General features: G+C 39.2%; 1 protein-coding gene across 2 annotated transcripts in view; it reads left to right on the forward strand.

Moving 5' to 3' along the window:
• ADAMTS9 (ADAM metallopeptidase with thrombospondin type 1 motif 9) overlaps positions 1-12,668 on the forward strand; it is a gene marked incomplete at both ends in the record, with an annotated part of 174,625 nt that overhangs the window by 126,113 nt on the left and 35,844 nt on the right. For both annotated transcript variants that reach the window (XM_079713901.1, XM_079713902.1), the window contains one exon: positions 5,919-6,092. In XM_079713901.1, coding sequence (XP_079570027.1) covers positions 5,919-6,092 — 174 coding nt within the window. The remainder of the gene's footprint in view (positions 1-5,918; positions 6,093-12,668) is intronic.

Genomic DNA, 12,668 nt, shown 5'->3' on the forward strand with positions numbered 1-12,668 from the left:
GTGCTTACTTAAAAGTAATAAGGCCCAATTTCTTTTCACATAGTCTGTATTTAATGTGTTCTTTCTCTCCATTAATTTGATTCAGTAAGGTTTTACTGAATTTGTAGCTCTCCTATGCAGTGGAGATGTATGAAGATACTCCGGAGAATCAATAGAAAACTAGGTTCAAGGTTAGCAGCCTCTAGAATTGATGCTTTCAGAGCCTGGTTCTTGATTCCTGATACCCCAGAGAAGCTTTGCACAGGTGTGTTAGCATGAGGAGGAATTGAGAATCCTCCATTTCAACATGACTAATAGAAAATTCCTCTAGAAACGTGAATTTTTCTTAAATGCCCTGAGCTGCCATCATTGTCCCCCATACCTCACAGTCTTATTCCCTTCACAGAGAAGTAAAACATGGCCTACATCGTTCCCCAGCAGGGGAGCCTCATCCCTCTCAGTGCTTTTATCACAATGATCATGTTTTGTTTTTATTTTTGTTTTAACAATCAAAGCATCTGTGCCCAGCCAGAGCTAGCTCCTCCTCTGGCTTCCTTAAGGGACCAGATTTCTAGGCAGTACTTCATACTGGTCATCCTTAATGGTTTGTCTTAAGTGACTAGTGTCATCTGTAACTTCCAGCCCTTTTTATTTTTAGAGCTATTCAATGCATGTAAAAGCCTACAGCTAACATTATTTAAGATACCACACTAATTAGCTTGTCCTCTTGCACACTTTCATGCTCTGTTACTTTTCTTTATGTCCCTTGGACATATCTACTATTTGCATCTTGTCCTGAATATTAAGTTGAGAGCATGTAAATGGTACTCATTATAAAGGCCAATTCATTTAATAAAAGGATGATTAAAAGAATCTTTCACTCTTTATTGGTAAACACAGAGTGAGTTTTACTCTAGTATCCTGTGATCTTGATGGGAAGTCTAAAATTGTTCACAAAGCTGGGATGATTAGGTTTGAACCCTTGGGGTTTTTTCAAACATAAGGTAATAGGATTATCGGAATTCCTCCCCAGAAAAGACCGCACCTGTTCAAAAGGATTGCTTAGAAAAGTCTAGTTACCTTTGTGGAAAATGCAAGTAAACACAGTTATGTAATGATCTGTGGCCAACTTTCTAATGCTCTGATTTGATTTATAGAAATGAATTATAAAAACAGGCAAGACAAGATGCTACATGGGTAAAATCCAATTTGTGCAATTTAGAAGCATACCTGAAAATAATCAGACCCAGAGTTTGTTGGAGAAAGACAGTCTGCATGATTAAAGGTTATTGGTTTACTAATGATCCCATGGTAAACAGAAATATCCCTAAGGCAGTAATATAAAGCAAGAATAACGATTATTCATTTGCAACAATATTTAGAAAGTTTTATGTCTGGTCCTTCTGTTTTCTGCTGGTAGCTATATTCTAGTCATCTCATCTTCAAGGTAGGGAGAATAATTATTGCTATTTCTCATCATGTCAAAATGTGTGACGATAATAAGGCATATAGAATATTGGGATAGGAAACTAGTATAGCCTTGCTAACCTTCTTCGTCTCTCCCTCAGAATTGGTGTTTTGAGGTTTAAAGTGGAATGTTTCACTTTTACATCTTTTGGAAATCTGTAATGTGTCAAGGACATTTTTCCAATAAAAGAATAGCTTTTATTGGAAAGCATCCTCAATAAAGTTTGAAAGCATTTTTTTCAAAAGCTCATGTTCAATTTGTTTAGATGATTTTGATCAAGAGCTGAGGGATGAAATTTTCAGACACAATCAGCATCCATTTCTTGATTCAGCTTGATAAATATGAAGGCTCTGTAGTCATGATTCAGAAGCATTCCAGGGGCTTCCCTGGTGGCGCAGTGGTTGAGAGTCTGCCTGCCGATGCAGGGGACACGGGTTTGTGCCCCGGTCCGGGAAGATCCCACATGCCGCGGAGCGGCTGGGCCCGTGAGCCATGGCCGCTGAGCCTGCGTGTCCGGAGCCTGTGCTCCGCACCAGGAGAGGCCACAGCAGTGAGAGGCCCGCGTACCACAAAAAAAAAAAAAAAAAAAAAAAGCATTCCAGAATAAAAGATTTTTAATGTGTCCTGTTCCTATAGAAAGGCTTTTTAAACAAATGAAGATAAGGACTAAACAATAAATCATCAGAGTAGAATGAAAGTAACACTTTATCATCATTTATCAATCATGAATTCATTCAATCCTGAGATGCCTGTTTTTTTCATATTTTAACATTTCTGTGGTCCGGATGGGCCTAACAACCAATGGGAGGCCATGATTTAATTAATTGCTCTTGTTTTCTTTCTGAGTGATACAAAATGTAATACTGTGTCTTGGAATCAGTGGTGTCTTAAATTCAGAGAAATACTTAATTTTTAAAAGCTCTTTGGTGCTCATGCCAAAATGGAAACTGGTAGATTGCATTATGAACCTACCAGCCATTTTTGGTTGGGATTTTTCTTGTAATTACAATGAGAGCGGCTTGGTTGTGGTGTCTGATTCTGGAGTATTCTGCAAGTGTCTAATGGAGAAACATGGCAAATGTGTAGCGTGTGTCCTTTGAGAAGTCAGGGAAACCATATGCACATGGTCAGTGATGAGAACTAGAGTTGCCTTAGTGATTTGTGCTTTCTTGTTACTTTGTATTTGAACTGCAAGCATTGATGTTGAATTGTTTGAATACAGGCTTTTCACCCACACTCTTGCTGATGTACAAAAGGCTGCATAATATTAGCACCATATTTTAAAACTGGAAGCCAAATTTTAATCCACGGTAGATTGCCTAGGATAGAATTTACTTGGACTATTTTCTGTTTTTGTTTTTGCTTGAGTTAGAGTGATTATCTCTGTTCTTTGCTTTATTTATTTGTGGAGTATCTACTTAAAAGGTTTACTAGGAAGTATGAAAGATATTTTATGCAAGATGCTTAGCATAGAACTAAGGTCTCAACTGGCAGTGATTTTGTATCTCTTGGGACGTTTGGCAGTGTCTAGAGACAGTTTTGGTTATCTCACTTCGGCAGAGGAGGGGAAATGCAACTGACATGTAGTAGGGTAGAGTCCAGGAATGCTCCTAAACTTTCTACAATGCACAGGACACCCCCAACAAAAATGAATTATTAGGTTGAGAAACCCTAGAATAGAGCCTCGGCTAGTAAATGCTTACTAAGTTTGCTATTGTTGTTACCAGTTACTATTTATTAAAGTTGGTTCATATAGTTATTTTTCAAACTAATCCCTCCTTTTAAATAATGCCTCTGCCATGGTTGCAGTAGTTGTACTGGAAAAAAGTATGTAAAATTCTTTCCAGGTTTTTAAGTGTATACTGCAATTCCCTAAACGTCAGAAGTTCCGTAGAGATTCTTTTCCTCTATGGAAATAAGCATTGTTTACCCTTTAAATCGGTGAGTTCTGCATACTAGCATTGCACAGTAGGGAGTACAGAGAGGTGAAACACAGCTCCCAGCTCAGTAGTTTGGAACTAAAAACATCTACTTTCAAACCGGCACAAATAGACTGCCATGCAGAAATGATAGGTGGGACAGAAGAGGGGGGCATGTTAATAGACACCGCTCAACCTCTTTCTTCTGCAGAATAACTAAAAGTTGGACTAAATAAAACAAGAAGAATTAAGCACGCACACGTGCACACACCACCACCATCAGCACCTCCAGGGTCATGCAGAGGTCTTTTTGATGCTGTTTTATTCATGGGGCTTCCGCACAAATCTCTCAGAATTCACCAAGCAAGGCTGGCTGTCTCTGTAGGCAAAATGTTGCCTCCCCTGAGACAGCACAGGAAGAAAAGTTAAACACGGAGAACTAACTCTGATGCAGTATACTTCATTTTGAACAAAGATTACCATGGATGCAGTATTCACAGAGGCAGGGCTTACACCTTACTGTGCATATAAGTCCTGTCGAAACTTTTGAATGTGTTAATTCAAGGCTAGCTTTGACACTATGAAAATCGGAAGCCACAGCAACATTGTATCACTGAAACTTCCTTTATCTTTTGAAAAAATATTGAACATTGTAGAGATAATTTTAAAAATATTGGTTGCTTATAGCTCTTAATACCTTACCTTTGCTGAACCGTAAGTAATAATTTACTCAGTAACAAACAATAGCATCAAAAAGAAGTTTCATTTACTTAGAGCCTGAATAGTATATACCCTGAAAGCCTTTAACGTTTTTTCCTTTTTCTTTATAACTTATTAAAGCGTCATGAGATTTTGCATATGTATTAGCTCTATGCCAAACTCAAATTTGTTTACTTAGTTGTTCTTATTTTTTCCTTGTGTTTCCATTTGGATGCATTGTTCTGGAAGGGTACTGTTTTATTTTTTAAAGACCCCAAATTCAAATAGCCAAAGGGTATTTTGGTTGTTGTTTGTTGTCAGTGGTTGCTGATGATTTCTGTCATTCATGTGCTAACTCTCCAATATTGCAGTTCAGACATTTCCTGTGTAATCAATGGGAAATATAATATACATGTAGCTCCCATAAGTATTAAATGGCCATCCTCTGTACACAAGGCAATCAGGCACCCTCTCATTCCACCAAGAACATAATGACGTTAAAAGTCTGGTTCCTTGTGGGTCACAAACTCATTCAATCCAATTAATACAATTAAACCCAAACAATAGTAGCTATGTTGCTCCAAAATATTTCCTTCTCTTCAGCTAGCTTTGATGTGAACATTTAAGTTCCTGCCTGGCATAGACTCATCTGAAATGATATTATTTCCCAAGATGCCTTCTAAACACTACCACCTATTTTCTTAGAATCTGAAACGGAAATAATATTATTATGCAGCAGAATTCATTAGCGTGTGCTTCTTGTTAGTAAATTCCCATTAGCCTCAGAGAACATGACTCCTGCTGCAGGTTAATTGGACAAGAATTTTTGTCTAATTTAAAAGCGTGATTCTATTCTTTACGAAGATGTCCTCTTAGGAGTATGGCTTTAGTGTATGTTAAGCTTGTTTTCTCAATTAGACAAATGAATGGCAGCTGAGCTATCACAAAAACTTGGAAACAATTTTTAATAGCTAAGTGAAATAATAGGCTGTTCTTTCCAGTCACATGTTGCCTTTAGTTTCTGAATGTCAAAAGCTTAATAAAGACAGTAATTCTTGGCCTGACCATAAGTGAGATTATGAAACCCAGCAATGAGGAATCCATTAAAAAAATTAATTTAGAGGAAAGTTAATTACAGATTAATAGGGTGTTGTGCAGCTTGGTCAACAAAATGTTTCAGCCTGATTAACAGTATTTTTCACGGACTGAAAACACAACACCCGAGGAAATTTTTTTTTTTTGGTCAGCTTTTATTTTTTGTATATTCATCCGAGGTTGTAAATAGATACAAATACTTCAATGAATTCCATAGTTTAAGGGAAAAAAATTTCCCTATCTCCAGGAATAGGAGCAAGAAGAAGAGACTGAAGAAAATAATTCTATATATAAGGCCCTAAAAGCTTCAGTGATTTACTCTCCTTGAGTTATATTTTCCATCTGCCAAGAAATTCTCTTGTACAGAACTATATCTCCAATTTTCAAGACCCTTCAACCTTCCAGGATAGAAATCATTTGGGATTTTCATTTCACATGGCAGCACTACTTCTAGGTTGTACTGAATGTCTCAGAATGATCTCTCCTAGCCTATTCCACTGTCCAAGAGTTTTGTTAACCTGAAAGATTTCCCCCTAACTTGAGTCTCTTCCTCACTCAACCGCCTTTTAGGCAGTGAGTTTGCAGATTTAAGACATTCTCTTGGGTCCCTTTCACTGGAAATTAGAAAGCCTTGTGATAGCTGTGAGGGTCATTGGATTAGGAATGCTGTCCCCAGATCTGTGACCCTCTCCACCCCGATGATCACTCCCTCCCCCAAATGACCCGAAGCTCCCACTTACGCACTCTTGTCCTTTTAGTGCTCTGTGTCCTGTGGCCAAGGCGTGCGGCGGAGAAATGTGGGCTGTCAGCTGGGAACACACAAAATAGCCGGAGAGACCGAGTGCAACCCATACACTAGACCGGAGTCAGAGCGCGCCTGCCAAGCCCCGTTGTGTCCACTCTACGCTTGGAGGGCAGACGAATGGCAAGAAGTAAGTAGAGCCAGGAAGTGGGCACCTGCCAGTGTTTCGCTCAACCCCTTTGCTGTCATCACATCCGTTCCCCCGTGAAGCCCTCCAGCATGGTGACAAGGCTGGCTCTTTCCCAAAAGGTTTGCTTGTCAGACGGCCAACAGTTCACTCCAGCGATGGTGGGAGAGCTCCTCCTTTTTCTGCCGTTCCGACGTCTGTGTTCTTGAGTGTTCCAAATCTGGCTGCCTCCAGAAAAAGTTGAACAGGCCTTGGGCCAAATGCATAAAGATAACTTTCCCAGAGGAGGGGGAGATGGAAGAAATATTTTAAATATGTATATTCAGACGTGGTCATTCTGGATGAGTTCAGACAGCCACTAGGGGCAGACTCTAGGTAGGACCTACTCTGGGTTTTTTCCTCCTTCCACAGCTTTGGCCATCAGCTAGAAGACAGGCACTCATTTGAAACCCTGATTAATTAGCGAAGGATTTCCAGCATTTGAAAAACTGAGGGCAGCTGAAGAACTGCTCCATTGATGCAGAAATAGACTTGTTTTTCTCCTGCCCCAAGTTAATGTCTAGTTAAAGAAAACACAAAGTGCCCCTGGGGAATGGCCTGGCCAGCAAGGATAGGACATTAGTAGGAGGGGACCTCTGTTTCCAGTACAGAAGATTGATTTGTAGAAAAGGGGGGAAAGGATATTAAAAAGCAAAACCGTATCTACTGACATTGGAATGAAACAGAAAGTACAAGCTGTAAAAGGTTCAGAGATAGGCATAGTAAGACAGGAATTTCCCACCGGGAACGGTTTTCAGGACAGGCGAGACAGTCCCTGGCACTGTGCTAAGTGCTTTACGTTCATCACCTCATTTAATCTTTTTAACCACTAAGTGGTTTAAAAAGACAAAGTGGGTATTACTATTATCCCATTTTGCAATCAAGGAAACTGAGGTTTGGAGGGCCAATGTCATTTGTCCAAATGTTATACACCTAGCAAGTGGAAGAAGCAAGGCTCGATCCTAAGTTAATTCTCTTAAACCATTATGAGATACTGCAGCTGCTTTCTTTTTCCTTTTTTTAATGCAAATGCTAACGGCATTGCCACTTTTCCCCCTGTTTTTATTGAGATATAATTGACATATAATGTTATATTAACTTTAAGTGAAAACCTGGTGATTTGACATATGTATATATTACAAAATCATTACTACAGTAAGTGTACTTAGTATTAACAGCTATGTCACAGTTACCTTTGATCACCTCACAGAGTTACAATTTTTTTTTCTTGTGATGAGAACTTTTAAGATCTACTCTCTTCGCAACTTCCAAGTTTAATGTACAGTATTTTTTTTTTTTTTTTTTTTTTTTTGTGGTATGCGGGCCTCTCACCGCTGCGGCCCCTCCCGCTGCAGAGCACAGGCTCCGGACGCGCAGGCCCAGCGGCCATGGCTCACGGGCCCAGCCGCTCTGCGGCATGCGGGATCCTCCCGGACCGGGGCACGAACCCGCGTCCCCTGCATTGGCAGGCGGACTCTCAACCACTGCACCACCAGGGAAGCCCTAATGTACAGTATTGTTAACTGTAGTCACCATGCTGTACATTACATCCCTAGGATTTATTTCTCTTACTACTGGAAGTTTGTACCTTTTGACCACCTTTACCTGTTCACCTACTCTATGCCCTCCCCCCACCTCTGGCAGCCAGCAATCTGTTCTGAGTTTGTTTTGTTTTGTTTTGTCAGATTATTCCACATACAAATGAGACCGTACAGTATTTGTCTATTTACGTCACTTAGCATAATACCCTCAGGGTTCATCCGTGTTGTCACAGATGACAGGATTTCCTTCTTTTTATGGCTGAATTATATTCATATATATTTTTTCTTTCTATCACATTTTCTTTATCCATTCATCCATCATTGGACACTTAGGATGTTTCTGTATCATGGCTCTTGTAATTAATGCTGCGTGAACATGGGGGTGAGTATATCTTTTCGAGTCAGTGATTTTATTTCCTTCAGGTAAGCACCCAGAAGTGGAACTGCTAGATCGTATGGTAGTTCTATTTTTAAGTTTTTGGAGGAGCCTCCAGACTGTTTTCCAGAGTGGCTGCACCAACTTATATCCCCACCAACAGTACATAAGTGTTCCCTTTTCTTCACATCCTTGCTAACATTTGTTGTTTCTTGTCTTTTTGGTAATAGTCATTCCAACAGGTGTGAGGTGATATCTCATTGTGGTTTTGATTTACATTCCCCTGATGATTAGTGATCTTGAGCACCTTTTCATATATCTGTTGGCCATTTGTATGTTTTTTTTTTTTTTTTCAGAAATGGCTATTCAGGTCCTTTGCCCATTTTTAGTTTGATGTAGTCCAACTTGTTTATTTTTGATTTTGCTGCCTTTGATTTTGGTGTCAGATCCAAAAAATCATTGCCAAGACTGATGTCAAGGAGCTTGCCCCTATGTATAGGACTTTTATGGTCAGGTCTTACATTCAGGTCTTTAATCCATTTTGAGTTAATTTGGGGTATGGTGTAGGATTGGGGTCCAGTTTCATTCTTTTGCATGTGGTGCTTTGGGTAGTATGGACATTGATTGATTTGCGTATACTGAAGAATCCTTGCATTCCTGGAGTAAACCCCACTTGATCATGGTGTATGATCCTTTTAATGTGCTCTTGGATTCTGTTTGCTAGAATTTTGTTGAGGATTTTTGCATCTCTGTTCATCAGTGATATTGGCCTGTGGTTTTCTTTCTTTGTGACATCTTTGGTTTTGGAATCAGGGTGACGGTGGCCTCGTAGAATGAGTTTGGGAGTGTTCCTCCCTCTGCTATATTTTGGGAGAGTTTGAGAAGGATAGGTATTAGCTCCTCTCTGAATGTTTGATAGAATTCACCTCTGAAGCCATCTGGTCCTGGGCTTTTGTTTGTTGGAAGATTTTTAATCACAGTCTCAATTTCAGTGCTTCTGTTTGGTCTGCTTATATTTTCTATTTCTTCCTGGTTCAGTCTTGGAAGGTTGTGCTTTTCTAATAATTTGTCCATTTCTTCGTGGTTGTCCATTTTATTGGCATATAGTTACTTGTAGTAACCTCTCATGATCCCTTGTATTTCTGCAGTGTCAGTTGTTACTTCTCCTTTTTCATTTCTAATTCTATTGATTTGAGTCTTCTCCCGTTTTTCCTTGGTGAGTCTGGCTGATGGTTTATCAATTTTGTTTATCTTCTCAAAGAACCATCTTTTAGTTTTATTGATCTTTGCTATTGCTTCCTTCATTTCTTTTTCATTTATTTCTGATCTGATATTTATGAATTCTTTCCTTCTGCTAACTTTGGGGTGTTTTTGTTCTTCTTTCTCTCATTGCTTTAGGTGTAGGGTTAGGTTGTTTATGTGAGATGTTTCTTGTTTCCTGAGGTAGGATTGTGTTGCTCTAAACTTCCGTCTTAGAATTGCTTTTGCTGCATCCCATAGGTTTTAGGCTGTCGTGTTTTGTTTTTTTTTTTTTTTTTTTTTTTTTTTTTTTTTTTTGCATTACGTGGGCTTCTCACTGCTGTGGCCTCTCCCGTTGCGGAGCACAGGCTCTGGACGCGCAGGCCCAGCAGCCATGGCTCACGGGCCCAGCCGCTCCGCGGCATGTGGGATCTCCCAGACCGGGGCACGAACCCGTGTCCCCTGCATCGGCAGGCGGACTCTCAACCACTGCGCCACCAGGGAAGCCCAGGCTGTCGTGTTTTCCTTGTTATTTGTTTCTAGGTATTTTTTGATTTCCTCTTTGATTTTTTCAGTGATCTCTTGGTTATTAACTAGTGTATTGTTTAGCCTCCATGCGTTTATATTTTTTACAGATTTTTTCTTGTAATTGATATCTAGTCTCATAGTGTTGTGGTCGGAAAAGATACTTGATACAATTTCAATTTTCTTAAGATATGATCTATCCTGGAGAATTTTCCGTTAGCACTTGAGAAGAAAGTGTATTCTGTTGTTTTTGGATGGGATGTCCTATAAATATCAATTAAGTGCATCTTGTTTAATGTATCATTTAAAGCTTGTGTTTCCTTATTTATTTTCATTTTGGATGATCTGTCCATTGGTGAAAGTGGGGTGTTAACGTCCCTCCTGTGATTGTGTTACTGTCGATTCCCCCTTATGGCTATTAGCTTTTGCCTTATGTATTGAGGTGCTCCTATGTTGGGTCCATAAATATTTACAGTTGTTATATCTTCTTCTTGGATCAATCCCTTGATCATTATATAGTATCCTTCTTTGTCTCTTCTAATAGTCTTTATTTTAAAGTCTATTTTGTCTGATATGAGAATTGCTACTCCAGCTTTCCTGTGATTTCCACTTGCAATGAATATCTTTTTCCATCCCCTCACTTTCAGTCTGTATGTGTCCCTAGGTCTGAAGTGGGTCTCTTGTAGACAGCATATATACGGGTCTTGTTTTTGTATCCATTTAGCCAGTCTGTGTCTTTTAGTGGGAGCGTTTAATCCATTTTCATTTAAGGTAGTCATCAATATGTATGTTCCTATTACCATTTTCTTAATTAATTGCTTTGAGTTTGTTGTTGTAGGTCTTTTCCTTCTCTTGTGCTTCCTGTCTAGAAAAGTTCCTTTAGCATTTGTTGTAAAGGTGGTTTTGTGGTGCTGAATTCTCTTAGCTTTTGCTTGTCTGTAAAGGTTTTAATTTCTGTGTTGAATCTGAATGAGATCCTTGCTGGGTAGAGTAATTTTGGTTGTCAGTTTTTCCCTTTCATCCCTTTAAATATGTCCTGCCACTCCCTTCTGGCTTGCAGAGTTTCTGCTGAAAGATAAACTGTTAACCTTATGGGGATTCCCTTGTATGTTATTTGTTGTTTTTCCCTAGCTGCTTTTAATATTTTTTCTTTATATTTAATTTTTGATAGTTTGATTACTATGTGTCTCTGTGTGTTTCTCCTTGGATTTATCCTGTATGGGACTCTCTGCACTTCCTGGTCTTGATTAACTATTTCCTTTCCCATATTAGGGAAGTTTTCAACTATAATCTCTTCAAATATTTTCTCAGTCCCTTTCTTTTTCTCTTCTTCTTCTGGGACCCCTGTAATTCGAATGTTGGTGTGTTTAATGTTGTCCCAGAGGTCTCTGAGACTGTCCTCAATTCTCTTCGTTCTTTTTTCTTTATTGTGCTCTGCGGTAGTTATTTCCACTATTTTATCTTCCAGGTTACTTATCTGCCTCAGTTATTCTGCTATTGATTCCTTCTGGAGAATTTTTAATTTCATTTATTGTGTTGTTCATCATTGTTTGTCTTCTCTTTAGTTCTTCTAGGTCCTTGTTAAACATTTCTTGTATTTTCTCCATTCTGTTTCCAAGATTTTGGATCGTCTTTACTATCATTACTCTGAATTCTTTTTCAGGTAGACTGCCTATTTCCTCTTCATTTCTTTGGTATGGTGGGTTTTTACGTTGCTCCTTCATCTGCTGTGTGTGTCTCTGTCTTCTCATTTTGCTTAACTTACTGTGTTTGGGGCCTCCTTTTTGCAGGCTGCAGGTTCGTAGTTCCCATTGTTTTTGGTGTCTGCCCCCAGTGGGTAAGGTTGGTTCAGTGGGTTGTGTAGGCTTCCTGGTGGAGGGAACTAATGCCTGTGTTCTGGTGGATGAGGCTGGATCTTGTGTTTCTGGTGGGCAGGACTATGTCCGGTGGTGTGTTTTGGGGTGTCTGTGACCTTATTATGATTTTAGGCAGCCTCTCTGCTAATGGGTGGGGTTGTGTTCCTGTCTTGCTAGTTGTTTGGCATAGGGTGTCCAGCAGTGTAGCTTGCTGGTCGTTGAGTGGAGCTGGGTCTTAGCGTTGAGATGGAGATCTCTGGGAGAGCTTTCACTGTTTGATATTACATGGAGCCAGGAGGTCTCTGATGGACCAGTGTCCTGAACTCAGCTCTCCAGCCTCAGAGGCACAGGCCTGACACCTGGCCAGAGCACAAAGACCCTGTCAGCCACATGGCTCAGAAGAAAAGGGAGAAGTAACGAAATAAGCAAAGTAATTAATTAATTAATTAAAGTTATTAAAATAAAAAAATATTAAAAATAAAAATATTTTAAAGTAATAAAAAAGAGGAAAAAGAAAGAAAGAAAGAAAGAGAAAGAAAGAGAGGAAAAAGAAAGAAAGAAAGAGAAAGAAAGAAAGAAAAAAGAAAGGAAGGAAGGAAAGGGCCACCAAAGCAAAAACCAAATCCACCAATGATAACAAATGCTAAAAAGTATACAAAAAAAAAAAAAAAAAAAAACCGGACAGACAGAAACCTAGGACAAATGGTAAAAAGCAAAGCTACACAGGCAAAATCACACAAAGAAGCATACATATAACACACTCACAAAAAGAGAAAAAGGAAAAAACATATATATATATATATATTAAAAAAAGGAAGAGAGCAACCAAATCAATAAACAAATCTACCAATGATAACAAGCTCTAAATACTAAATTAAGATAAACATAAAACCAGAAACAAATTAGATGCAGAAAGCAAACCCCAAGTCTACAGTTGCTCCCAAAATCCACTGCCTCACTTTTGGGATGATTCGTTGTCTATTCAGGTGTGCCACAGATGCAG

Source organism: Hyperoodon ampullatus (genome assembly GCF_949752795.1).
Source record: "Hyperoodon ampullatus genome assembly, chromosome: 10".
Lineage (NCBI taxonomy): Eukaryota > Metazoa > Chordata > Mammalia > Artiodactyla > Ziphiidae > Hyperoodon > Hyperoodon ampullatus.